Here is a 26942-nt window from a genome sequence, read left to right as displayed (position 1 = left end):
TGTACCATCTAGCACAGTAACCACCAAGCATGTGTGGCTACTGCACATACGAAATGTGGCTGGTATGTCTAGGGAACTAAATTTTTATTTAATTTCAACTAATTTAAACTTAAATAACCACAGGTGGCTCGTGGCTACCGTGCTGGACAGTGCAGCTAGGACTATAAGCTCCAAGAGACCAGTCATCACATCTGTCTTTTTGTCCCTATCCCTAACACCTAGCAGAGGACCTGTGCTCAGTTAATATTTGTTGAATGAAAGAATTAACAGACACAGGAACTGAAAAGCGAACATTTCAAGAACTGTTTCCCTTCTCTCTCATGAAGTTTGCAAGACTTACCTATGAAATGGGAATAATAGTAGTTCCTTTCTCAGAGTTACAATGAGAATGAACAAGTTAATATTTGGGAAGGGTTTAACAGAAGGCCAGCAAACAGCTGGTGGTATACAAGTGTTTATTAATTAAAAATAAAACTCATCTGGCCTGTGCGAACTCTTCCTTTTTGGAGAGTCTGTCATATTTAAATTTGGTTGCAACTGCAGGAAAAATCCAAAGTAATAATGGCTGTAATGACACAGAAGTTTTTTTCTCTCTCTTTTAAAGGAGTGTGGAATAAGGCACCCCAGGGCTTTTGGGGTGGCTTCCAGCAGGTGTCAGGGACCTGGGCTCCTTCAGTTGGTTGTTCTAGCGTCCTCAGTACTGACTTCTTCCTCATGGTCCAAAATGGCTGCCCCAGCTCCAAGCCTCAGGGTCACATCCCAGCTAGCAAAAAGGAGGAAGAAAGGCAAGGGAAGCCAGGTCTCTCCTTTTAAGGACACTTATCAGAAATTGTACGTACCTGCTTCTATTCATTACCTAGAACTTGGTCACAAAGCTACAGCTAGAAAGCAAAGGGGGCTGGGAAATGTAGTCTTGATTCTACACATCATAGAAAATGGGAATTTTATTACTAAGGAAGATGGGAAGAACGAATGTTGACAGAAACGCAGCAGTCTCCCCAGAACTCTGGTTTCACCCTAGGATTCGGTTCTCGGTGGCTGTTTCAAGCATGTGCAGCTATTGATACTCGCGACAACACACATGTGCACCTGACTGTGACCCACATCGGCGTTCGTGTCTGTTACCTGATTTGATCACTCAAAGTCTTCCAAGCAGATGTGTTGCCGTTGTTGTTGTCATTCCCTTAGAATAGATGAGAAAACTGAAGCTAAGACCAAAAGGCTCAAGGTCCCAGAGATCGTAAATGATTGATCAAGGACTAGAACCCAGGTTGGGCCAACTCCCAATCTTTTCTGTCCTATTTCATGGCCCTGCCTGCAACTCTGAAGCTTCTGCAGTACAAATAAATGGTCTCAAAAGGCCAGACATGAGAGCAGAGGGAGACCTGAGGTCAGGAGGCCACCAGGGATGGGCCTGGAGCCCTTCCTGAACCTGAGGGCGGCAGTCACAATTGGCTGCCTCCCTCTGCACCCCCAGGCACACATCCACCTGGCCAGCATTCACTGACATGTGGCCAGCATGTGTGAACAAATATATTTGTTTATATATTCGTGGATTTTGTTCATGTATTCGAAAAGTAATTACTGAGTACCTACTAGACGCTAGAGATATACTGCAGTGAACAACGTAGAAATGGCCTCTGCCGATATGGAGCTTACATTCTAGGGATGGACAGGGGCGTCAAACAGTAAGCAGATAAGCAGAAATAGATCGTGATATAATATAATAAGTATATCAGGTCATAACTTTCACAGATGCTCTAAAGAATATAAATGAGATGTGGCTGTGGTTTCCTTCCTTCAACAGGGCAGTCAGGGACACATTTAATCCCAGCCCCAAGAATAGAGAAGGGTCCAGCTATTCAAAGAACGCAGGGAAAAGCGTTCCAGGAACAGAGAAGAGTCTGTGCAAAGGCCCTCTACTCAGTATAACTCCTGGGTTACTTCATCACCATCACCCCCCCAGGGAGGTGCAATTATTATCATGAATGGGTAATGAGGCCCAAAGAGAAAGAGGAGCTCTCTTAACACATCAACCCCTTAGCTCCCTTATGTGGCAGAGCTGGGGTAGAACCAAGATTCACACTGCCCCCAAAGCTCATGCCTTGACCATGGCACTCAGCCCCTTTGTCCTCTCTCTAGGAAAGACAGGCGTCAGCAAGGGAACGGGAGCAGGTGGCAGGCACCCCAGAGGGTGAAGGGATATTCTGTTCCTGCAACCCGAGCCTCAGGCACGGCCAGCAGGATCAGGGCCACCTCGCAGGACCATTCTGTGAGGACAGTCACTCCCACGTCATAGAGCCAGATCCCAGATTTGAGCTGCACTCATCTTGTCATTTGCCACAGCCACCGGAGACTGCCATGGCTGGCTCTTCCTTCCCCACTCCTTGAGACAGGAATCCCAGAAGCTTGAGGAGACATGGGGGAGGGGGCAGGGAAACAGGGAATAACAATACAATAATAATTGCAAAAATTTTCATAATGTGTACTGTGTGCCAGGCACTTTTCCAAAGGCTTCAAGTACACTCAAGCTTCAGAGCAACCTAAACATCATCCCCAGGTGAGGAAACTGAGACCCAGAGGGTCTTAAAACTTACCCAAGATGATATAGCTAATAAGCGGCAGAGCTAGGTTTCGAATCCAGGTGGCTGGCCCCTGAGTTCACCTTTTTAAAAAAGCCTTTGTATTGTAAAACAAGACAAACAGAAGGAACATACAGAACAAATGTACAACTCTGTGAATTATTATAAGGCAAGAAAACCCCGCATGGGTTGAGAAATAGAACTTTGCCTGACACCCTCTCTCTGGGACTCTCCCAACCACAGCCCCTCCCTCCCACTCTCTGAAGGCAACTGTCGTTTGGACTTCCACAGGAATAACTGCCTTATGTTTCTTTGTGGCTTTTTTCACCCTAGACACTGCTCAGTCAGGCCCCTTTTTCCCTAACTCGATTTTTTTCTAACATTTTTTCTCTCCTAAATCTCTTTTAATCTACAAGTCCTCCCTCTGTCTCTTGGTTTTTCTTGTCATTTGTCTGTTGAAGAACTCGAGCACTTGACCTGGGGGTTCCCCAGGCTGACTTCACTGATGCAATACAGTACCACTCAACACGTCCCTCTGTGCTCTGCATTTCCTGCCAATTGCCTGCTGGCTCTGGAGGCGAGATCAGACTCAAGGCTGATCCTTTAGGCAAGACCCCACGGGTCGTGTTCTCCTCTCCGGCACGGAATGTCTGTTTTCTCTGCCTTTTGATCGTAGCCGTGCTCTGAACCGCATTGCCGCAGGCTGCCCTCAGCTGCCCCACCATTCACTCCGCCCTCTGGACCTACCTGCCCCAAAGACAAGTCTGCCTAGGAGGCAACAAGACTTCTGCTGCCTTGGGCCTGGCTCCCACAAGAAGGCAGCCCCTCGGAGGTCCCCTCTGAGCCTCCCACACTCCCAGGCCTGTGGTGGGATCGGACCCTGCCCCTCTGAGGAGCGTCATCTCTCTCTTCATCTCCCTGCAGCCCAGAATGCCAGGCAGATGGATTGCTTCGTTTCCCAAAGGGGCCATGCTCTTCTTTCTTCTGGGCTTTGCTTGTGCTGTTCCCTCAACTAGAAACTGTCTTCCCCTCACCTCCTCTAAGCACAGCTGATCCTTCAGGTCCCAGCAAATCTGTCCCTTCCCCATCACCCCCACCTAGCCAGATTGGACTGGCTGCCTTTTGTGTACCCCTACTTCTCCTAGGCTGACCTTGGGGAGTAACCCAGTAAGCAGTACTATTACATCATACTTGCCCCTTGGCAGGGATGCGGGCACAGGACCTGGTACATAATAGGTGTTCAATAAATATCAGTTGAATGCAGGCGCGAAGGAATTGGACTTTACAAGTCACTGGGAGGCAAATCCAGGCTCGGCGTAAGGCCTTTCAGACACGGAGAGCTCCTCTAAGATGACACACACAGCGCGGGTCCTATGACAGGGGTCAAGCTGTCATGCAGTACGGGTTACAGAAAGAATTCCTGCCTGGGATGGGGTCCTTCTAGGAAAATGGGTCTCAGTCTTGGAAAGTAACACAGCCCTTTCTTCAAACAATCTTACTAGGCACCCCTAAATTTAAGACAAGTTCAAGGTGCGGAGTTCTAGTTTCAGCCTTGGAGGAGGCAGAGGCCCACCCAGCCCCTGGGCCTCCCCTTGTCCCGAGCACGAGGGCTCCTCTGAACAGTTCCTTGGCTACATTGTCAAGTCACTTAATCAAAACCACGTGTCTGTTTTGCTAAGAGGTCCCACTAAGGACAGAAGCGTCCTCCCTAACACCCCAAGTCCACTCTCTCCCTATGGTGCCCCAGGGGCTCACCCTGTAAGCTGCCAGACACCCCCACGGAAGCCCTCTTGCCACAGGCTGCTCTTCTGGCCCTCTGAAAACACTGCATTTCTGAAACAGTGGAGATCTGGGGCCTCTGGGCCGAGCTGAGTGGGCACGGGAGCAGCATGGCTGCAGGTTGCCAGGGGGCACGGAGCCAAGGGCTTAGCCTCAGAATTGGATTATTTGAGTGAATTTGGAGCTCTCAGCCCTCCTGCCCTCAGGGACATGGGAATTACGCAGGCCTCTGGCAGGGGCCCACAGTCTTTCCCACATTTCCCGCCAGGTCTAAGAACAAGGATCGTCCCTGGGCCACAACACACGGGCACAGGATCGTCCACTCACCTCCCACTTCCAGCCTTTAGTCCTCTGCACCCCTCCCCCTCAGCTGCCTGGAAGCACACCTGCCTCCCACATGTCTGGAATTTATAGCTGTGTTCTTCAAATTGTGGTCCGCAGGCTGGGCAGCGTCAGCATCCCCTGGGAGCTTGTTAGAGACGCAGAGTCATGGACCCCACCCCAAACGCTCATCAGAATCACCAGAGTAGGCCCCAGATCTGTGGCTTCACAAATCCTCCAGGAGATTCTTACACGCACTAGACTTTGAGAACCACTGGCTTGGAATACTTGGGTCCGTCCCACACCCCTGCTGATTATGCCCCATGCCCGTCAAAGATTCTGGGCAACCTCCACCCACAGACTTCTCCTCTGGACTCCTTCAACCCTTCACTTAGCTGAATTAATTACAATGATTATAATGGGCTATGTAACAAGTGTGCCACATGGCACACTTCCACTGCAGTTATGTCAACAGCGCCCCCTAGAGGTGCACAATGCACTGCCCTGAGAGCACTTACTGTGAACTTCATTAGCCTTTATCATCCCCATATTACATTTGAGGAAACTGAGGTTCAGAGAGGGGATGTGACTGGCCCAAAGACACACAGCAAATAAACCCAGAGCCTAACCACCCTACAGTTCTGCTTCTTGCCCGGAGGAGAGGATGGCAGCTGTTTCTACATCTGTCCCCTCACACACACTCGGGTTTCCTCCAGGGCAAAAACCTTGTCCTCACTTCCTCAGGAGAGCCTCCCTGATCTCCCCAGAGAAGGCCAGTCCTCCTTGTTATACCCTATCGAAGGTCCCTTTTCCCTTAATGATAGCATCACAATTTGTCATCATGTAACAATGTGATTATTGCATGTCTGTTTCCCTGACCAATATGAAAGTTCCAATAAGACAGGAAGTAGGGCAGACCCTGCTAGATGCTTACCCAATGTCCATTCTTTTTCTTATACCGCAAGTCCTGGAATAATGTGATGCTTAGGAACCTAACTCTTGTTTGTATCGAATAGCCTATGGTAAACTTGGTTTCATTATATGTCGTTTCACTTGAACATTGAGGGCTTCCTGTAGAACCTGACTTTATTTGTACCAGCTGCATACCAGCTAAAGCACTACAACCTCAAGTCTGCCCTTCAGGTAAAGTACCAGGTTCTGGCTTCTGAGGTCAGTGAGGAAGTGGCTGTGTATCTAATGGGTACTCAATAAGTGCACACTGAACACAGGAACATTCGGCCAGTTCTGGGTGTGCAACTGGTACCCAAGAAACACGTCATCTAACCAGGCCAAAAAACAAAGACCCCCACGGCTGTCTTGCTCTCGGAAATATTTTTATTGGTTCTGAGATAACAGGGCTGAGGCGAGCTGGGATGGGCACAGAGCTAAGAGGGCAGCAAGAGGCTTTGCCCCAGGGCAGACATGCTGTTGTGGGATCTGCTGGCGGGCTCCCTGGCCCACCCAGCCAGCAGCGGCTGGGTGCACAGCACTTGGCGCCTCGCATGACCCCGCAGGCTTGGCACTGTGGCCTCCTCGTCGGCGGGCGCCCGCCTTTCCAGTTGCAGGAATTGCAAGTCTTTCACAGTGCGGAGGGGTAGGGGTCCGGGGTGGGCACCTCCCCGGGATGCAGGCAGGCCCCATCCGCCAGTACGTCCTGGGCTCTCGGCAGCTACAGCGGGGTGAGGCGAGCTCCAGCTCCTCTTCCCCCGCCTGTGGGAGCTTGGCAGTCCTGGAGGGGCCCTTCTGGCCTCAGCGGGACATCATCCGGACAAACTCTGGGAGGGTACAGGAGAGGGAGGAGTAAGCAGCAGTCAGGGCCCGCTCAGGACACTGCCTCCAAATCTCCTCAGGTCTGTGGCCCCCTCTCGCTCCTGCTCCTGACTCCGTGCTGGTCCCCCACATCCGGGTGGACCCCTCCAATCTACCTTCTACACAGCAGGTAGCTCAAGCTTTCTAAGCTGCATATCTGACCCCTTCTCAAACCTCTCGTGGATGCCCACGGATAATGTCCCATATCCTGTCATGACCTGGAGGCCCTCCCTCTTCTGGCCCCAGCTGCCAGCTTCAGCCTCCCCTCTCCCCACTCCCCCCCCAACTGTGCGCTCTCCCTTGCAGCACCATCGGGGCCACAGGCTCGCTCCCACTCCTCTCACCCCGCAGCCTCCCTGCAGCTTGTCCCCTCACCCTTCTTTTTTCAGACCAGACTTTCCTCTTTAGAGCAGTTTTAGGTTCATAGCAAAATCAAGCACAAAGTACAGAGAGTTCCCATACACCCCCTGCTTCCACACAGGCACCTCCTCCCCCACCGTCAACTGTTACAGCTGATGAACCAGCACTGGCACGTCATCATCACCCCAAGTCCAGTTCACGCGAGGGTTCAGCCTTGGTGGTGTCCGTTCTATGGGTTTGAACAAACGTATGTAACGAATGACATGTATCCGCCATCACTGTCTCACACAGAGGGTTTCGCTGCCCTAAAAACCCTCTGTGCTCTTCTGCCTGCTCGTCCCTCTCTCCCTGCACAGCCCTGCAAGCCCTGGTCTGTCACTGTCTCCACAGTGTTCCTCCTCCAGACATCATACAGCTGGAATCACAGAATACGTAGCCTTTCCGACGGGCTCCTCTCACTTAGTAGTGTGAATTCAAGTTTCCTCCGTATCTTCTCATGGCTTGATAACTCATTTCTTCTCAGCTCTCAATAACATTCCATTGTCAAATGGACCACAGCTTATTTAGCCATTCATCTACTGATGGACTTCTTGGTTACTGCCAGGTTTTGGCAATTATGAATAAAGCTGCTATAAACATCCACATGCAGGTTTCATTTGGATAAATATTTCTTCCTTCTTTTTCAGCTGGTAGCTCCTACTCATTTCTTAGGGCTCTATTTATTTATAAGCTCCTCCAGGAAGCCTTCCCTAATCCCTCCTCCAGATTGGTACAGGTGCCCCCTCTGCACGCCACAGCCCATGACACTTCCCCCAAAACAGCACGAGCTGAACTGCTGGCTTCTGTGCCCTTGCTGATCTTAGGCTCCCCAGGAACGGATCAGGTCTCAGCACACAGAGGTGTCCGACATGTGCCGGAGGAGCAGATGGGGGCGCTGGGCCCTCAGGGAAGGGCACTCACCGGACACAGGACGTCCTGAGATGTTTGATCTGGAGGCAGCAAAGCCTTCTCTCCCTCTAGCCACACTCTACTCAACCCTGAAGAACAACTGCTCCCCATAAAGGGCCTCCTAGCCTTTGCACTCTGGACACGCTCACAGTCTGGCACGTGCTTTGCAGCCTTTCTGCTCAGCACTCAGTGTCTGGAGAACAGGGAGTGTTTTACTGTCTTCCCCACGCAGCTCGCAGTGCTGCAAACGCTGTCACAGCGACGTGTGGAGTGGGTGAGACCCCAGACCTGGGTTTAAGGTGCAGCTCTGCTTCTTACTAGTGAGGCAATTCTGAGCAAGTCACACTACTTCTGAGCCTCGGCTTCCTCATCCCATGAGGTAACAACAGTGCAATCTAGAGAGTCCTTGTGACAGTTAAATGAGATAAAACATGTAAAACTACTCAGTACAGTGGCTGGAATATAACAAGTGTACAATAAAGGATAACTATTATGATTATTAATGATTCCTTTCGCAGAGCATTAGCTATGTGCCAGGTACTGAGTTACGAGGGAAATGCAGAGAAAGAAAACAAGGTTCCTCTTATGAAAAAGTTCGGAGTCAAGCAGAGGGACAACTGCAAGCAGCAGTTAGGGGACAGTGTGAAGAACAAGAGTGGCCCTGATGTGCTGTGAGGCCCAGGAAAGAGGAGGTTCAATCTGGAGAACCCGGGAAGCAGGGCTGAAGGAAGTGTCCCACTGCTGGATCTTGAAGGATGAACAGAACTGAAGGATGAATAGAATTTAGCCCACATGAATATTGGAATAAAAGGCATCCTGATAAAAAGAACAGTGTGTTCAAACAGGAGCCCAGCAAGTTCATGGGCCACAAGTACTTTGGTTCGGCTGTAAGATGCGATGGGAGTGAAGGAATGGCAGGAGCTGCAGCTGGGAAGGTGAGCTGTGGTCAGATCTTAGGGGCCTACCTAAGTGCCAATGTGAGGGATATGGCATTCAGAAAAGACCTTCCACGGAGGGACATGGATAGACCGATGGATAGAGACGGACGGATGGATGCGTAGATGGGTACTGATGGGAAAATGACTACACAGACAGATGAATGGATTGATGAAGTATGGGCAGAGATATAGGCAGACAGATATATGTAAGTGTATGAACACGTGTAGAGACACACAGATGCATACAGAGCGTACACGGGTAGATGGGTGCATGGATGAATGCATGGGTGAATGAGAGAAGAATGAGTGTCCCTGGCTGGTGTGGCTCAGTGGATTGAGCACCGGCCTTTGAATCAAAGGGTCGCTGATTCAATTCCCAGTCAGGGCACATGCCTGGGTTGTGAGCCAGGTCCCTCGTAGGGGACATGTGAGAGCCAACCACACATTGATGTTTCTCTCTCCCTCTCTCCCCCTTCCTCTCTCTCTAAAAATAAATAAATAAAATCTACAACAAATAAGAATAAGTGGATGCATGGGTAGATAGAGAAGTGCATGGGTAAGTGGTTCTATGAATAATTGTTTAGAGATGATGAGCGGATAATTAGGAACCTGGACAGATGAAGAGATGGATGGAGAGACAGGGATGGACAGGTGGATGGACGCAGAGACGGGAGGCGGATTGGAGTGCATGGATGGAGGACTGGCAGGGCGGAAGGGCAGGGGATGGAAAGCTGGAGCAGACTGATGGTTGCATTACGGATATACAGGTGGAGGCCTCCATGGACGGCTATCTTCTCACCCACTGTCAAGCCCCACCTACCTTCAAAGTCCACTCGGCCATCCCCATTGAGGTCCACATCCCGGATAATTTCCTCTATGTCTCGGTGTCCCACCTGATGACCCAGGAGTTTCCTCATGGCCTCTCGTAACTCACTGGTGCTTATCTCCCCATCACCATTGGTGTCGAACTAGAGACAGCAGGAAGGAGGGAGAGGCAGCTACAACATGGAGACTGTCAGAAGCACATCCCCAGGGCGAGCTCCTTCTCCAGAGTCACTGTTCCTCCTCCCCCCAGAGAACTTTCTCTGCCCAAGCTCCTTCCGTGGTCTGGGACCCAGCATTCAGGTTCCTTTTCAAGTTGCCACCCTGGGGCTGGGATTCTAACAACTGACCCACACCCCGCCTGCCCACTGCCCGTCACTCACCTCTCGGAAGGCGTCTCGCAGTTCTTTTACTCCGATCATATCAGCTGTCTCTGCCAGGAGTTTAGGTCCCATTAGCTCCACAAAGTCATCAAAATCCACATGGCCACCCACTGGGGACAGAGGAAAGAGTCAGGCCATCCATCTAACCATTCCGCGCCTCCAGCCAGGCAGTGGAGGGCACAACCAACCCCTCCTTGACCTGCCCAAGGGCCAGGTCCAAGGTTTAACCAAAGGCCACATGAGACAGAGAGATGACCACGGGCAGGTGGTTTGTCAAAGAATAGCTCAGGGCGGCGGGGCCAGGGAAGGAGGTGCCCACGGAGGGACGCACGGTTCATGTTGATCTGCTGTGACAGCTCAATAAGCTCCATCTCGGTGGGCATGTAGCCCATGGTGCGCATGCAGTTGCCCAGGTCTCGGCAGTTGATGTAGCCGTCCTTGTCCTTGTCAAATTCTCTGAAGGCTTCTCGGAGCTCTGGGGAAGGGAACAAAGGTGGACATGGTTGGGAGTGGGACCCTCAGATCCTCTGGGGGCAAAGGCAGCCACAGGGCCCACTGGCTTGGATCTACCCCTGACCATGCACCCCTCTGACCCCTGGTCCACAAGGATGCCTGGTTCCCGCAGGCCAACATGTCTCTGCCTCTCTTCCCACCACTCTCCCTTCCCTCAGCTTCCAGGATGGCTGAGTAACCCTTTCCCCTAAGGGCCAGGTCTTACCTTCAATCTCCTCTGGCCGCAGTGATCTGTCCTGAAACAAAAGAACATGTCCTGTTAGCAGCTACAAGGGGCCCGGAGTCACAAAATGCCCAGCCTGAGGGCCATGCGAGTAAGTGGCAGCAGGCCCTGGGTGGAGGCGGCGGGGTTGCAGCAGAGGCATGTCTGGACCATGTCTCTGGGGAGAAAATGTGCACCCCCACGTCTCCCATAGCCATGGAAGACGCCTAGGGACCCAAGAGTCCCATCGAGCCTGGGCACAGAACTTCTGCGCCCAGTCCCTTATTTCAGACACAGGAATATGTCAGAGAACAGACCTGGTCCTGAGGCAAAAACCTGTAAATGAAACAGGGTCTGTGGGAGGTCACAAAGGAGGCCTGCAAGGTAATGGGAGAAGAGAGGGGCTGGAAGGGAGAGAAAGCAGGGACTAAACAGGCAGGCGGAAAGAGGAAGAGGAGGAGGACCTGAGGCTGTGGAGGCAGGATTAGGGCTGTGCCCTGCTTCTTGGCACTGCTCTACCTTCTCCAATTTGACCCCCACCCTACACTTTGCCCAGTCGGAGGACACAGCGTAGGACCCTGGGGGCCACCAGTGCCTCTGGCTGCCACCAGGGTCCAAATCACACAACTAAAGCCTCAAGCAGTGCCCAAGTCTCCTTGGGGAATCAAGGAAACCCTGGGTCTCAGCATCACAACAGATGGCAGAGAAGTCTCTAAAGAGCAGGCCCACAGTCCGCAGGGGGCAGCTGCAGCTGGTGAGGGACCAGTAGCACCGGGCCTGCCCAGGAGGGACGCAGACTGGCACGAAATGGATGCAGCTGCCCAGCTGGACCTGCTTAGTAAGCTCCCAAACTGGTCCACAGGGCTCCTCCTCCCCAAATGACACAGCTTCCTGCCTTTGGGCAGGGAGAACATGGGGCAGGTGTGCCTGCTCCAAGGAAGCGCATGCCAGGTATGGGCGCGCCTGTCAGGAGTACAGACATGCAGGTGTGCCACCGTGAGCATGAGGCATCTCAGCTGTGCACACAGGCTGTTGTAGCTGAAAGGGTTGGGGTGAGTAGAGACAGCTGCTGCCTGCCCAGCCCAAACTGGCCTCAGAGAAAGGGACCCCAGCTCTAGAAAATCTGAGCATCTTTTAGAAAAGGGCCACTGAGCAACGTCTGGTGGGACAAGCAGGAGCACAGGACAGGGTGCTCGGAGGTGGCTGTAAGCGGCGGGGCAGTGTTGACTGTGTGCGAGTGCTTAGAACGAGCAGGCTGCAAGCCACCAGGTCCTGCAGGAGGCATTTCTGGCTGAGGGCTGGCTTCATGGAAGGTGTGTGTCTCTGTTAGAGGACCGTATGGACTGCCACTTAACGAGCCTGTCACGGTGCACAGTGCGCAGGTTGTCACTCCATCCCCCACCTAGCCCTACCTCTATCCCCCTGTAGCTGGTCTAAGTCAGACTTGGATCTTGAGTAACCAAAAAAGATTTTTGCAATGCCCACCTCCCAATAAGTAAAAGTGCCCGTGCACGCGCAAGCAGAGAGTGCTCATTGGGACAAGTTGCTTAGACATGACAAGTCCTTCCCACTGCTCAGGCTCAAGCAGCCCCCGCTTCTCCAGGTCCCAGCTCTGAAGAACTGGAGAGAAATGAGGTGCTGCTGACCTCCACTGCAGCCTCCCACACACATCCATACAGACGAAGTCATGGGGCAGGAACGCCAGGTACCCCTTTGCAGTGGGCCTGTGGTCTGGCTGGTCCTGGTGGCTGGTGCTTGCGTCGCACCCTCCTCTGTGCAGAGTGGCAGGGGTATGTGTGCTGTGCTCTGGAGTGGAGCAGAGATGCCCACCCACGTGGCAGGGGGCCCACGAGCAGCGTGGGGGGAAGTCAGGTGGAAGTAAGCATGCGCACACTCCTTTCTCCCCAACCTAAGTGGCCAGGGAGAAGGGCTTGGCCTCTAGAGTCAGACAGACCCGAGTGCAAAGCTCAGACCTGCTGCTTCCTAGCTATGGGCGGGCCACTTCTGTGAGCCACAGGCTCCTCATCTGTGCAAGAGGTCAACACCAGGACCCACCTTCAGAGCCTCTGTGAGCACCACGGAATGAGACATGTAAAGCGTCTAGCACGTAGCACTCAATAAGCGGGACCTACAAACGTTTGTATCTGTAACACCATCACTGTTCCCCTCCTCCCTGTGGCTGTTCAGACACCTGAAGGAGGTTGGCCAATACAGCAGCCACATGTGGCTATTTAAATTCGAATGGGAATTAAACAGAATTAATAATCCAGTTCCTCAGTTACACTAGTCACATGTCAAGTGCTCAATAGCCACACATGGCTAGTGGCCACTGTCCTGGACAGTGCAGACTGTAGAATGTTTCCAGCGTGGCAGAAAGTCCTACTGGACAGTGCTGTGTACCCAGTACTGCTGTTCCGAGTGCAGGAGGCCCCGGGTCAGACTCCCCGAGTCTGACTCCTACCTCCATCACCCACAAGCTGTTACCTTGAGCAGGTTATTCCTCCAATTCAGTTTCCTCATCTGTAAAATGGGATAATAGTACTTACCTCTTAGAGGTGCTCTGAGTCTTAAATGAGAAAATGCACCAAAGCTCTTAGCACAGTGCCTGGCACGTAGTTAAGTGCTCAAAAAAAATCCCAAAATAATGTTAGCTGCTGTTGTTATTTCTTGCTGATGGAGGCAAACTCACCAGTGCTTTTAGCCATGAGTGGGAAACTTTAGGGGTCAGGTTTGCAGGTTGAGGGTCTGAGATGTGTCTGCTGGGGGACACATGATTCTGAGTACAGAGCCCCACTTCTTCCCAGCACCTCCTCACGCCCCGTGAAGCCAAGTCAAGTGTGGCTCCGCTGGGGCCAACTTACGTACAGGATGCCTGTTCTCAGCGAAGCCCTTGCGCAGGAAAATGCAGGCAGGGCCCAGCAGGTTGTGCATGACGGCGCAGTTCTGGGCCAGCATCAGGAGCGGTCCCGGAAGCTCGCCGCCAGCCGCCAGCCCCTCCTCGCTCGTCTGCACCACCCTGTAGCTGGGGGTCTCCTCCTGGCGCATCTTCAGTCAGCACCAAGCAAATACAAAAGAGAGGCAGGCGTCATCACCTCCCTGCCCAACGGGGCCCGCCTGGCCCCAGCTGGGCTCTTGGTCCTAGAGGGGGCTGTCCTCAAGAGCAGACCCTGAGAGTCCAACAGCGGGGTTCAGAGAGCCCTCGGGATGCACAAGAGCAGACGTCAAACTGGTCCAACAGAGGGTCTTCGGTTCTTGGCTGAAACAGATGTTCCAGGGAGAGCTGGGTGTGGTACCCACCAGGTGGCTCAGGGGCATGCACACACACAAATACAACACACACACATGTGCAGAGAATCACACTCATGTGCATGCAGAGGCTCAGAGAGAGAGGCAGGCAGCGGGAGGCTTCTGTCCCAACCAATGGGAAGTTTTCATTGAGCAATAAATGGAGTAACGTCCTTTTCCAGCACTACCCCAACACCCCAGTGCAAACCCTGGGGCTAAGTTCCCAAACTGACTTCTGGCCCTACCCCCACTGGACCCCCACCAGACCCCCACTGGAAGGCAGTGGGGACAATCCCAGCGGACAGTGCAGTGTGGAGGGCAGCCTCGGCTGGTCTGCTCGGCTGGGGGCTGCAAGCACAGGGCCATAGCTACCATGAACGAAGTGGGCAGGTGTGAGAGGTGGGAGACTGGGGTTAAATGGAGGCTGCGTGTCCCCTCTGAAGGAGCAGCACTACGTAACCCCAGCCCAAAGCTGTCAGACCTTCCGGTGGACGACAGAAAGCATGCCTGTGGGTCAGATCCCACCCAATTTGCGGCCTCAAGACCAGACACTCTCACCAGCAAGTCTCCCCTCCCCCTCCTGCCTCCCTGGCTCCCTGCCTGGTACAGCCTGCTGACCTCTGGAGGCTGAGGCATGGGCCCTCTCCACTTACCGAATATAGCTGTGCTCCCAGGCCCGGGCCAACCCACCCTCCTCCCTGACAGTTCCCACGCAGCTATAAAAAGTCAGCACTGCCCACAGACTGTCCCCCTCAGGACAAGAGCAGCATCCAGACACAACATTCTATTCCACCCCAGCCTCTGCAGGATGTCCGGGACCCCCAAGAGCCCAGGGCTGCATACCCCACCCTTTCATCTTGTTGCACTCTTCTACCTGCCGGGCTCCTCTAGCTCAAAGAAGGTTAAACCCACAAGAAAATCTTAACCTAGGGGTAGCCTGCCCTCCGTGGTTGAGAAGCAGTAATCTGCCCATCTCACCTTGCCCTCTCATGAATCTTCTTCCCGAAGTCACACATTGTGGGGCTATAGACTAGACTCCCCTTTACCTTCCTAAGCCCCTTCCAGGCCTAGGGAGGGAGAAACAGTACTCTGGTTCCACAAAGGGGAAGCAGCAACTCAGATTCAAGGTGAAAGACCTCAGTCCAAAGCCCAAGTTCAGTGAGTGCAGTAAGGGTGAGCCTTAGGTAATCTCAGAACTTAAGGGATGCCAGAAAGACCAATGGCCATTCTGATTTGAAACCAAAGGAGGTTCAGAGCCTCAGCCTCACTCACACAGGCTTCCAGGACATAGCCAGAGTGAGACCAGAGCCAGAGAGACCGTCCCGACTGGAGGCTGGCTCCAAGGAAGCCTGGGACCACAGACGGTGGCTTAGTCCCAGGTACAACCTCAGACATTTGTAGAGAGGCAGCCTTTTAGTTCTAGCTGACTCGCACACACACTTGGCCCAGAGTGAGCACAAGCCAGGCAGGAGGCGGCGGCAGGCAGTGTGAGGTGGTTTTGTACACTTGCTTTGGACTCAAATAGTCTTAGGGACCATTCTGGCTCTGCCACTTGCTTGCTTTGTGACCTTGGGCAGGTCACTTCACCTGTCTGTGCTCTGGTTTCCTTCTGTATGCAATGGGGATAACCATGGCGACACATGGGACTCTTGTGAGAAATGAATGAGCTAGTGCCTAGAAGATGGTAAAAGCAGAATACAGGGGGTTGTCATGGTGATGACAATGAGGATGACAACGACAATGACAACAAGGGTAAGGGTGATGTAACTTAAGAGATGCCAGGTGCCAGAAGGCATTTACTTGTGGCTCCAGAGGAAGCGAGGGAATATTGGCCCATCAGGAAAGACACGAGAAGGATGGAGAAGAACTTGCTCCCACGAAGAATGAACCCATGGTGGCTGGGGAATTTCCACTGCACTTCTTGATCATAATCCTGCCTGGCACCAAGTTGCCCCAGGAAGCTGCTCTTTTTCCCTGGCCAGTGATGGCACCTGACAGCCTGGGCTTGCCCCCCTAGAGCCTGGAGCAGGCTGCCCCTTGCCATCACCAGCTCCCCGCAACCAGCAGGAAGCCCAGCAGGCGGTGGCCCACAGGCGAACCTTGTCTCCTGGCACCGAGTGGACGTCTCCTGAGCGTGGCATGGCAACAGGAGGGCCCAGAGGCCTCATGACCTAACAGCTTTCTAACCACAGAAGCCGGCCAAGGTCAGACAGGCCCAAGCTCCCTCTCACCGAAAGCGCTCAAGGAGAATCTGCATGAGTGAGCGTTGGGTGAGGTGGGAGAGGGGAGTGCTGTTGTCGGTGGGAATCTGGACCAGATGACGTGGAAGGTCAGACTCCAGAATCTATGAATAACATTTCTGACAGCAGGAAGAAGAGAGAGGCAAAAATAAAAATGAAATACCAGCTCTGGATTCACACAGGCCGGGGCTTAAGTCCCAGCTTGGTGTCCAGTTGGCTGGGTGACCTTAGGAAAGTTCTTATCTCAGAGTCCAGTTCCTTTCTCTCTAAAATGGCCAAGAGAACTATTTGGTGGAAAAGAGAAAATGAAGTAACAGAGGTTGGATACATTGTAAATATTCATGAAAAAGCAATTGTTACTTTTATTAAAAACATGAAACTGACACAATAAGTTTTATTGCAATCTTTACCCTTGCCCATGGACCCAACACCTCTCCTACTTTCCTTTTTCCCCACCCGCCTTCTCAGCACACCGAGCGGAACATTATGACTGTGACGACAATACTACTAGCTAACATTCGTTGAGTCCATATTCCAGGCAGTGTGCACACTTTATTTAGTTCTCACAATCACCTGACCAGGTGGGTATTTCCACTTGATGGACAAAAATATTGAGGCCCAGAGAGGTCAAGTAACTTGCCCAAGGTCACACAGCTAGAAAGAGGAAACCTGAGAAGTCTGATTCTTAAGCCCTCTGCTGTGTAAGGGAAGATGGGTGGGGTAGGACCAAAGGATAATTCTTGTTCTTAAATTCACCTGTTCAAGCTCTGGACAGAACCAGGGGGAAGGCCACTCTGTGGTCCTCTAAACTAATTCAGATCAATTTCTATTTCCCTGCAACAGCATGGAGGCCGCTTCTGGTGCAAAAGACCCCCCTAAGAAGATGACAGATGACGGGAGGAGGGTGCACAGAAGAAATAGCCAACCCTCAGAAGGATCCAAGGAACAGAAAGATGAAAGGGAATTTGATGTGAGCAGCTTAGCTAAATGAGGAAGACGATGAGCAGCAGAAAAGCCTGCAATGTCCTAAATTGAGAGGCTGTCAAACTGACCAAGGAGGTAGGATGCAGCTGGGGGCAGAGGTGTCATTAGCTAACCTGAGACCTTGGGTAAGTCACTTAACCTGAGTGGCAATTAAGTTCCTCGCCTGGAAAAGGAAAGCATGGCAGGGAAGCATCCCTATCATTTCCTCTTCCTTTAAATAATAACTATGAGTTTCCACTATGACCTGACTACACAGGACAGAAACACAGTCAGAGCCCGCTTGAAGCAAAACCCTATAGATGCTAGCCCAGACTTGCACAAAAAGATGTGCTGGAGATGACTATTTGCCTTCCAAAAGGAATTCTTGCAAGAAGATACGACCCCGGTATACAGCACTACATCCACTGCAGGAGGCGGCACACAGGTGCCTTTGCTCAACATCCTACTTCTCAATGGAAACAGTTCTGGTCCCTGAACCAGTCTGGTCCTAGCTGAGATTCTCTGTCCTGACTCAAGAACTATCGAGGGTAACAGGGGATACCCTGCTTGGTTCCTTTCAGTGGCAACAGGATCTACCTAAAACCCCACAACTCTGTGAAGGCTTAGAGACCACCAGAGAGGGTCAGAGACCCTCACAGGAGGCAAATAAGCCCCAGGCCCTATTATTGAGGAGCCTTAGGAGCAGCGAGGCCAAAGCTCAGCTCAACCCTCTTCCAATCCTGCCAGCTTCAAGGGGTCTGTCCACTCTGACACCCTCAGGATCCACACTCTCCATTTTACATCCCAGGCGCTACCTGGTTCTTCCCTACATCTTGTGCAAATTCCCAAATACAGGCCCCCATGTGGCTCCACGTCCCATCCTCAGCTCCGAGTCTGGGATGCAGAGAAGTGTGGAAGGAGGTAAGCCAGAGGTTACAACAGGGAAGCAGCTCTAGACAGAACCCACAGGAAGGGTGGCAAGCCTTAGATGCCCACCCCCCTCCATGCCCATCCTCTGGGACGGGTGGGAAGATGCCCGAATCCCCCACCCCCAGTCTTGGGAATCCAGAAGCATACCTTCTTTGAGAGACTTCTCAGTGGAGACTTGACACAGTTGCCCATCCTAAGCTGACGCAGCCCCTCTCAGGATCCCCAGGGCCATGAAGGAGGCTCCTGGGGGCTAAGAGACCTTAGTCCTGGTTACTGCCAACCCCAGCCTCCCTCTGCCTGTGCCGCTCTTCCTCCAGGACTGATCTGAGCCCTCTGCCGCACGCGCGTGCTCGCTCACTCGTCTGCCTGCTCCTGATTTCTTTTTTTTTTTTTGGTGTATTGTGTGTGTGTGTGTGTGTGCGCGTTTAACTTTCTGGGCATTTTCTTAAGGAAATGAAGGCAGGAAGGGAGCATGCAGGGCACAGAGAAAATCGCCCAGAGAGCTGATGGCAGAGGGCAGCGGAGCTGGGAGAGGGCAGCTAGATCATCTCCACCAGATTAGAGCTCAGTGCTCTCCAGCCCATTCCCCCTCCCTCAGCCCCTCCTCTCCCAGCCACCAAATCTGCAGAGAGATTGCCTTCGGTGGATTGGGGGGCGGGGGGGGGGGCAGCGTCCAGAATGGCAGCTGCAGCTGGCAATTAGGCCAGCAGACCCAGGAGCCGAGTCAGGCCAGTTTGGGTCCCCAAAGCCAGGGCGCCTCCCAGCTCCCAGCCTCATAAGTGCATTCACACACACACACACACACACACACAGAGACGCAAGCACACAGGGACAAGCACATCCGAACTGCCCCCTGGCAATCGCAGCTGGAGTGAGAGCAGGCCTGGGAGAGCTTGTGACGTCTCCATCACGCTCCATTTTTCACACTTGCCTCGTCAGTGAAATGGGATGAGGCTCCGGGGACTGGAAGCACAGCTGAGCCAACAGCAGTTAATAGCAACACTGCTCCCTTCACCGTGTGCAGTTGCAGAGGGCATGAGTGAGGGCTGCAAACCTGCTCCTAGTCCTCTGCCCAATCCTGAGCAAGGGTCTTCTCACCAGCTTCCTCAGGGTGCAGAGCAGAGAGTCGCCCTCTGCAAAACGGTCTTCAAGGTTCCACAACGAACTTTTTAGGTGACTGGCTCTTCCTTGTCCCTCCAGGTTTCAGCTTTGATGTCAGTTCATCTTGAGCCTCAGATGTCACACTGGAGATCCACAGCCCCAGCCAGATGACCCAAGACAGAAGTGCCCCTGTTTCCCTGCACCCAGCTTTTCCCAGCAGGGGGCACCAGAGATAGATTGGCAGGCCGAAATCTTCCCAGTCCCGGATGCAACAACCCTCACGGGCGCCACTGAAAGAGGTTTCAGTCCCCACAGCTCCTCTCACAGGGACTCTGTGTCCAGCTTTGGGCCGCTAGTCAGAACTCCCCTCCTTGGGGCAGATGAGTGGGGGCGCTGTCCGGAAGGCGCCGCAGGCTCGCTCCCAGGTTGCTGGGGAAGACTGTCCCTGGGTAACTCCTGAAGACAGTGCTGCTGCTGCTGAGGACGTCATCAGCATCAGAATGGTTTAGTCGGGCTAGTTATTCTGCAGCCTTGTTTGGGCCAAACCTCCGGAGGGAATGTGGAGAAGGAGGGGCAGCCCCTGAGGACAGAGGGAGGAGCCTGGGGGGTTGTTTTCCCCTAAAGGGAAGAAAAGGGGTGAAGACACCGGGGAGTTGGAGGAGCAAGCAGCCAACTCAAGTTCCTTCTTCAAAGCCCTGTTCCTTGGAAACAGAGTACGAAGCAGCATCTCTGAGGGGGCTGCAGGTCAGGGGTCAGGGTCATGAAGAGCAACGGACTCAGATGAATGGGAAGGATCTACAGGCCTGGGTCGAGTTCTGTCTCTGCTGGCTTCTGACTTCTCACATTCCAGAGCTTCAGTTTCCTTGCCTGGAAAATGGGGTTTCCTCTCTCTTGCTTGTAAAGTATACATGGCAAAGTGCATGGCACATAGCAGGTACTCTGTAAGTAACGATTTGAATGGAAGAAAGAAGTATCAGTATGTCCAGTATGTATGTGCCAGGCACTGTGCCTGGCTCTGGCAATGTGGGCACAAGGGAAACACGGTCCCTGGTTTCAAGGAGCTTACACTCTCACAGGTGGGCAATGGAGATTAGAAAGCTAGGAACACACTTATTTAATTGTATTTCAGGTAAACGCTATGAAGGGGAAACACAAAAACTCTAAGAACGTGACTTAATTCAGGAAGATCAGGAAAGACTTGTAGCCCAAAGCTAGAAAACTGACCATCTGCAGGCTCTTTTGAAAAGCTCACAGATGATATATTATAGAATTGTACCCCTAAAACCTATATAATTTTATTAATAATGTCACCCTCATAAATTCAATAAGAAAGAAAAAGGAAAAAAAACGAAGTGTAAAAAGAAGCAGAAGAAAAGAAACTCTAGAGCTCACCAGCGACCCCCCGGGGGAAGTGGGCTGGGTGCCAGGCGGGAGCCCAGCTCATACTGACCACACGAGCAGACACGTGACAGGCAGCACAGTGAAACCCAGTCCTCCCCAACGCCAGCTGCAGACCAGACTCAGTGGGGAGCTTTCCCAGAGATTCTGATTTATTAGGTAGGGGTGGGCTCCAGACACTGGGGGTGCTGACTGCTCCAGGTAAGCCTCACCTGCAGCCAGAGCTGAAAACGACTGACACAGAGCTTGAAATGCAGGGTCAGACTTGGGTTCAAATCTTACCCTGCTGCCTAGCAGCTACCATGTGACCTTGAAGACCTGTTCATCTTTCTCTTTCTCTCTTTTTTTAAAAGAGTATACTTATTTTTAGAGAGAGGGGAGGGGAAGGAGAAAGAAACATCAATGTGTAGTTGCCTCTCACACGCCCTCTGCTGGGGGCCTGGCCTGCAACCCAGGCATGTGCCCTGAGTGGGAATCCAACCAGAAACCCTTTGGTTCGCAGGCTGGCACTCAATCCACTGAGCCACACTAGCCAGGGCCTGTTCATCTTTCCGAGCTTGGGTTTCTTTATTGATAAGGTGGGTACTTTAATAACCCCTCCCTCATAGGGCTCGTCTGAGGAGTTAATGAGTTAACACATGCAAAGGGCTTGGCACAGTGTCAGGAACCTAGAAGGTGCCCCTTCCCCTGCCCAGCATTGGGCTTAGAGGACCAGGTGGGGCCTCTATTCACTTAGCAGGGTACCCACGCAGACCCGGTGACTCCTGCCCCCTGCAGGCCATCCTAGAGCACAGCACCTGCTTGTCGACCTTGTGAAATGGCTTGTCCTTGGAAACAGGAGGCAGGAGAGCCATCTCCTATGGAGAAGTCACGCACTTTGCCCTGGCACACTCTTGAAAACGTTGCTCACTTTAGATGTAGACATTTGGAGACGGATTGGAGGTTTTGCTTGTGATGAAGAGTGTGGACAATTGAATAAGATAATAAATCACACCCTTCAACGTGACACCTGGCACATAGCAGACACTCAGTAAATGCTAACATGATACTATAAGAATGTAGAATATGGAGTCCCAAAGGCTGGATATGAGGCCCAGTTTACCATTTTCTAACCACATGGCCTGTATAAGTGAGTCAATTTCTCTGAATCCCGGTTTCCTTCATTATCACATGGAGATAATATCTGAACTTTCTATCTTGGAGGATTGTGGTGAAGACCATAACTACAGATAGAAAAACACTGTTAAGGCTTTGCAAAGTAAGCTATTATTTCTGCCCTCCTTTGTCACCTGAAAAAATGATTAAAATAATAAATTCCTGATCTCAACTTGCTAATTAAAAAAAGTCACATACTTTGAAGAAACACCATCATTCTTGAGGGAGGAGGATGCCAATCCTAGCTTGAGGCTTAAGGGCAGCAATGGACTCAGGAATTCAAACCTAGAGCTTAAGTTATTTTTTGGCTCAGCAGGTGGGGAACTGATGATTCTGAGTGACAGTGGTAACTGGTGATCTGGAAGGGGCAGATGGCTTGACCTTTACTAGGAATGTTTTTAAAGGGCTGACCGGTGGGAGCTTCTCAAAGGAGCAAAGCACATCACAAAGTCCCACTTCCCTATCCCTATTCACTGTGGCAGCAGCTCCTGGGCCCCTGGAAGCCACACTTTGAGTTCTGGAATGGAATAATAGGATCAGAGAGATAAGAAGGATAAACCCGTTGCTGATTATTCCTGATTAGGAGGGAGGCTGTCCTTCACTGGCCCTGATCAGTTTGATTGCCAGCATTTGAACTTGGATGGCAGCCCAGAGTTAAGACATTCAGAAAAAGCTGGGTCATAACTTGAGAGGTACTTTGTGGTTGCTTTTGACAAATAGAAAACACACTTCAGTGACTTCCCACCAAACCAGTAGGTTTGGCACAGGCAGGTGGTTCAGAGTGGGCAGACCACTTCACAGTCCTGTGTGACCTTTGGACCAGCCATTTCCCCTCTCTTGAGCCTCTCTGCGCTCTCTAAAATGGAGGAAGATACATGAGAAAATGAGAAGATACTTTGTCAACTGTTAAGTGGACTCTAGACTAAGGTCTCAAGCACCCTTGTTACTTCCTCAAAACAGCTAGAGGCAAATGCAGACATCCTGGGGAAGTTTCTATGACTGATGTTAACCACAAACTGACCTTCTCTGTCTCCCTTCCCAGGCCCCAGAGAAAAGGCAGTGGGGGCTCCCAGCCCTCTCTGAGAGCAGTAGGGAGAGACATGGCCGGCGGGAGTGAATGCTATGCACAGCCCTCATCCTGGAAACACAGGCCTGGTGCAACCAAATCTGTTAGGACCCAAACCATCATGATCTCTCTCCTGCATCTACACTGTCAGAGCTAAGAAACCTCTGCAGTCCAGAGGCGGGAGACATCAATCATTCATTCACTGATTCACTCACTAGGACAGAGGATCATAGTGATCCTACTATGTGCAAAGCAGTTTGGGAATTGGAATAACCTATCCAGGTTAAAAGAGATGTGTCTATAGCTAAAAGAAGAACAAGAACAAGAAGAAGGAGAATAATAATAATAATAATAATAATGGAGCAGTGCTGTGGACTTTATTTGCATTTGTCTCCTCTACAAGGGGTATTTCTTCCCAAACTTACAGTATGGAACAGAAAAACTGTTCTTAAAATACTTTTCCAAAACCGGATGCCAAGAGTTGCCCCAAGTCAGGCCTGTTCTGAATTAATTTCTGATACCACATCTTCTCTCTAGGCAGCTGGGTGACATGTCCATAGCTGGCCACAAAGAGGGTACTAGGAAAGGTCCTTTGTCATTCAGCTCCTTTAACATCCTTCCTCACCTGGCTCAGAGACAGCTTTCAAAGCACAGGCCCTCATTCAGACAATTACTCTATGAACAAGAATAATAATGTTAATGATGGCTGCCCTCTTTCCAACACCCACTCTGAGCCAGGCCATTTGACATCTTGTAGAGGCTTTGTAGTAACTCTGCAAGGTAGTTTTTGTCAATCTCATTCCTGGATGAACACAGACCAAAAGAAGAAATAAGAGGCCCAAGGTCACGGCAATAGGCAATGACAGAGCTGAGATTGGAACCTGCAGCCCTACACTCTCCCAAGGTTTAACCCTAAAACTACACTGTCTCCCTGCAGGCAGTAAGGATGCTCTGGGAGGTCACTGGAAGAATCCTAATTCCTCTTCCCCCTAATGTTGGAGTCTATCTTGGTACCTTCAGTGTCCCTGGGAACCCTGGCTCTCTCCGACTCTACCACAGATAGAAGGAAAACGACCTGACCCAGCCCTTGGTAGTTAATCAACAACAGCAATAACAACAATAACTAATGCTGACAGAGCCGTTGATCTGGGCCACATGCTGGGCCCAGCTCCTAACAACCTTATCCCATTCAATCTCCCCCAACCCTGGCAGGCGCTATTATCGTCCCCAGGTGCAGATAGAGACAGGCTCAATGAGGCTAAGTGATCACTTAACATGAACTTGGGAGACGTGACAAATACGCTTCCCCAGGGTTGTATTTTGCCTAGGCAGATCCTCTCTGAAAGTTTCTGTATTCAGAAGCCCATTTCCCTTTTCTTGGTCCTGACCCTGTCTCTGAGGGCAGAAATCTCAATGCAAAAAGAAGTGGAAGACTTATTCCCTGTTGCAGGAGACTAACACAAAAGTACCAGGCCAGGTTTTGTTATTATTGCTGATGTTGTTCAAGCAGATGCCTGAGAGCCGTCAGCAGGAAGCCCAAACTGTATGTACCAGAGCTTTAAAGAAAAACTCTGCCGCTCCAGAGGCAAGAGCTTCCAGAAGGAGGTAGTAAATATTTGATGGGAACTTCCAGCTCTTCCGGACTCAGATGACTCTGGTGACATTTCAGAACATTGGGCTAGAGAATACTCTTCATTTAACGACTGAGAAAGTAGATGTAGGAAGAAAAGCAGGTAGCTGAGATACTCTGAGCTCGCAAAGGGCCCATGCAGGCAGATTCTGCAAGACTGGAAGGAAAGGGCTCTTTTTCCAGGAACGAAGTCGGATCACCAGCAAACAAAATAACCAGAAAGTGTGGGGTTCTGGATCGATAACCTACCCTCCAAACTGCTGAACTGCAAGCTCCCAAAGAGCCAGCATCCCAGCTATCTGTTCACTGCTGTGTCCCTAAGCCAAGCCCCTGCCTGAGCATGCCCCCACACCTTGCACCTTACACCTCCCCACCACTACATCAGTCACCGCAGCAAACCTCTCCCTCAGCGTGTTGCCACACTAACTCTCACAGCTCTGCAACCAAATCTCTGCACTGGAGAACGGTTTTCAGAAACTCGGCTAACGAGGGCTCGCCGCAAGAACAAAGCCGCGCGCTGGTGGCCTGCCACACCACCACGGCAACCCTGTGCAACTCAACTCCGTGTGTAGCTGCCTTCACGTCAGACCTCCACCGGCATCAGCCAGTGCGAAGTAGTATTTTGGAAAGCAATGTGAAGATCTGAGGCAAAACACACACGGCCTCCTTGGAATTCTGATCTAGCACAGCAAGCCAGGAGCTTGAAACAGATTCTTTACACTACAGGAAGACTCAGCCCCCCCACCCCCTTCCGCTACACACCATGCAAACCGGCTGATCAGACCTCTGCATTACACCCTCCTTGGCTGCAGCAGAACTGTATCAACGCTGTGTCAGTGAGTTTGATTTAATTATGGGCTCAGAACTAAAGGACATCCTGGCTTTGCTCAGGAGTTCACAGGTTCCTTTCTGTCAGGCTTCTTCCCCCAGCAGCACATCCCCAAACTGGATTATGACTACAGGGCTCTTTTTAAAGGGCAGATGTCCAGCTGCCGGGCACCCTTGAGAGAAAGGCCTAGAGGAAACCAAAGGAGCCACTGGAGACCCGTTGGTGACCTTTCTGACCCTGCAGTGCACACCAACTCATGCTAGGAGTCTCGGGATGTAATGCCCCACCCTCTGACTCACAACTGGCCACCTGCCATCCTAATGTCCCCCTCCCCCGAAGCCATAACGTCCTCAAACACCCCAAAGTTCCAGGGTGAGCAACAGCTCTGTACAGCCCCTCCATGCCTACCCAGACTCTTCTCATATTTTAGCTCTACTAACTTTCCCCAGGTCTTTGTGGCCACCACAGGCAATGGTTAGGGTGCATCATCCCCTAGCAAGGCTGTGTGCCCGGAGGTCCCCCACTCTTGACCCCAAGGCTCCAAACCCATTGCTCTCTTAAGTCACTCACTGGTGGTCTTGGCCAGAGTCCAGAAAAGTGGGTTTGGTGCTACCTGATCAGAGCTCCCCTCCTTGACCCCTGCAAATCTCCAGGCGACTTGTGGAGGTCATCCCTTCCAGAACAGGCCCATTCTGGCAGGTGGAGAGACTACGTGGTGGTGCCTTACCCAAAAGAGGCCCGGAGCGTGGACAGCGCACAGGGTGCTGAATCAGGCACCGGGGGAGGAGTACCGCGGGCAAGGGCGCGTAGCTGCAGGACTAGGAAAGCGTGACTGGGGGCCGCAGGCAGCAGAAGGTTGTGGGTGCGCAGTCGCGGCAGGGTCCCGAGCGCCTCTCCAGCGAGCACGGACGGGAGGCGCGGCCCTTACCTGGCCAAAGGCGGAGCTGAGCATGGGGCGCAGCCGATGGAGGAACGGGTCTGCCTCGGACGCGGCAGCTGGAGCGGAGACCCCGCGACCCGGGGCTCGCTGCGAGCACCGAAGGCCGAGCTCCGGGGACAGCCCCCGTTCCTCCCCATCCCGCCCGCGGGCCAGCGGCAGCGGGGACGGGGGCGAAGGTCGGGATGCCGCACCCGGCAGCGCCTCCCGGGGCCTGCAGTGCGCCTGGGGGAGCCCGCGCCGGCTCCCCCGCGCACCCTCCTCTCGCGGCACGGGCCAGCACAGGGGCCTCCGCGAACTGGGGTCCCCGGACGGCAGCGGCGTGCCAGGGCAAGTATCGGGAAGCCGGCGGCTAGGCAGCCCTGCCTCCCGAGCAGGGCCGTGGCGGGGAACACGGCTGCCCCCGCTTGTCGCCGCCGCCTTCAGCAGCGACGTCTTGGACTCGCTTTTGGCGATGTGCGAGCTCATCGCGGCGGGGCCCGCGCTCGCATGGCCGGGCGCGGGAGGCGCGGTGTGGCGAGCGGGGCCCCGAGCGGGCAGAGAGCGGGGCGCCTGGCGGGAGCCAAGCCCGAGGACACGCTGGAGGCGGGCGCCGTACCCCGGCCGCTTAAATGCGGCCCCGTCGCCACCGCCCATGTGACAGTGCAGCCTCTACGCCCGGAGCCCTGAGCTCCCAGGCGGCTGGCAGTGCGGATCTGGGGGGGCCCGCAGGCTGTCCTCGGAGAGCCCACCCCCGGTTCCAGGGCGGCCC

General features: G+C 52.6%; 1 protein-coding gene across 4 annotated transcripts; it reads right to left on the bottom strand.

Annotated features, from left to right (window-relative positions):
• Positions 1–5995: 5995 nt before the first annotated feature.
• On the bottom strand, positions 5996–26942 carry CABP1 (calcium binding protein 1). Of its 4 annotated transcripts, none has more exons than XM_053928046.2 (7): positions 26183–26942; positions 13523–13702; positions 10661–10691; positions 10274–10417; positions 9943–10052; positions 9558–9705; positions 5996–6457 (listed from the first exon to the last, which is right to left on the bottom strand). In XM_053928046.2, the coding sequence occupies exons 1-7, from the start codon at positions 26825–26827 to the stop codon at positions 6432–6434; spliced, it is 1284 nt and encodes a 427-aa protein (XP_053784021.1). In that variant the 5' UTR covers positions 26828–26942; the 3' UTR covers positions 5996–6431. The 4 variants fall into 4 exon arrangements, with proteins under 4 accessions (XP_053784021.1, XP_045056901.1, XP_024422728.1 ...); XM_045200966.3 differs by lacking the exon at positions 26183–26942 and adding an exon at positions 19007–19950; XM_024566960.3 differs by lacking the exon at positions 26183–26942 and adding an exon at positions 18223–18625.

The sequence above is a fragment of the Desmodus rotundus genome, chromosome 7 (genome assembly GCF_022682495.2).
Source record: "Desmodus rotundus isolate HL8 chromosome 7, HLdesRot8A.1, whole genome shotgun sequence".
In the NCBI taxonomy this organism is placed as follows: domain Eukaryota; kingdom Metazoa; phylum Chordata; class Mammalia; order Chiroptera; family Phyllostomidae; genus Desmodus; species Desmodus rotundus.
The sequence above is the reverse complement of the archived record's forward strand: the minus strand, read 5'-3'. Positions and strand labels throughout refer to the sequence as shown.

Excerpts from the sequence above, each read along its gene's own strand:
- CABP1 (XM_053928046.2), bottom strand. The coding sequence starts at position 26,827 with ATGGGCGGTGGCGACGGGGCCGCATTTAAGCGGCCGGGGTACGGCGCC. Across the intron at positions 13,703-26,182 it reads TCAGCTCCGCCTTTGGCCAG|ATGCGCCAGGAGGAGACCCC; the intron begins GTAAGGGCCGCG and ends TGCTGACTGAAG. Across the intron at positions 9,706-9,942 it reads TGCGAGACGCCTTCCGAGAG|TTCGACACCAATGGTGATGG; the intron begins GTGAGTGACGGG and ends TGCTGTCTCTAG.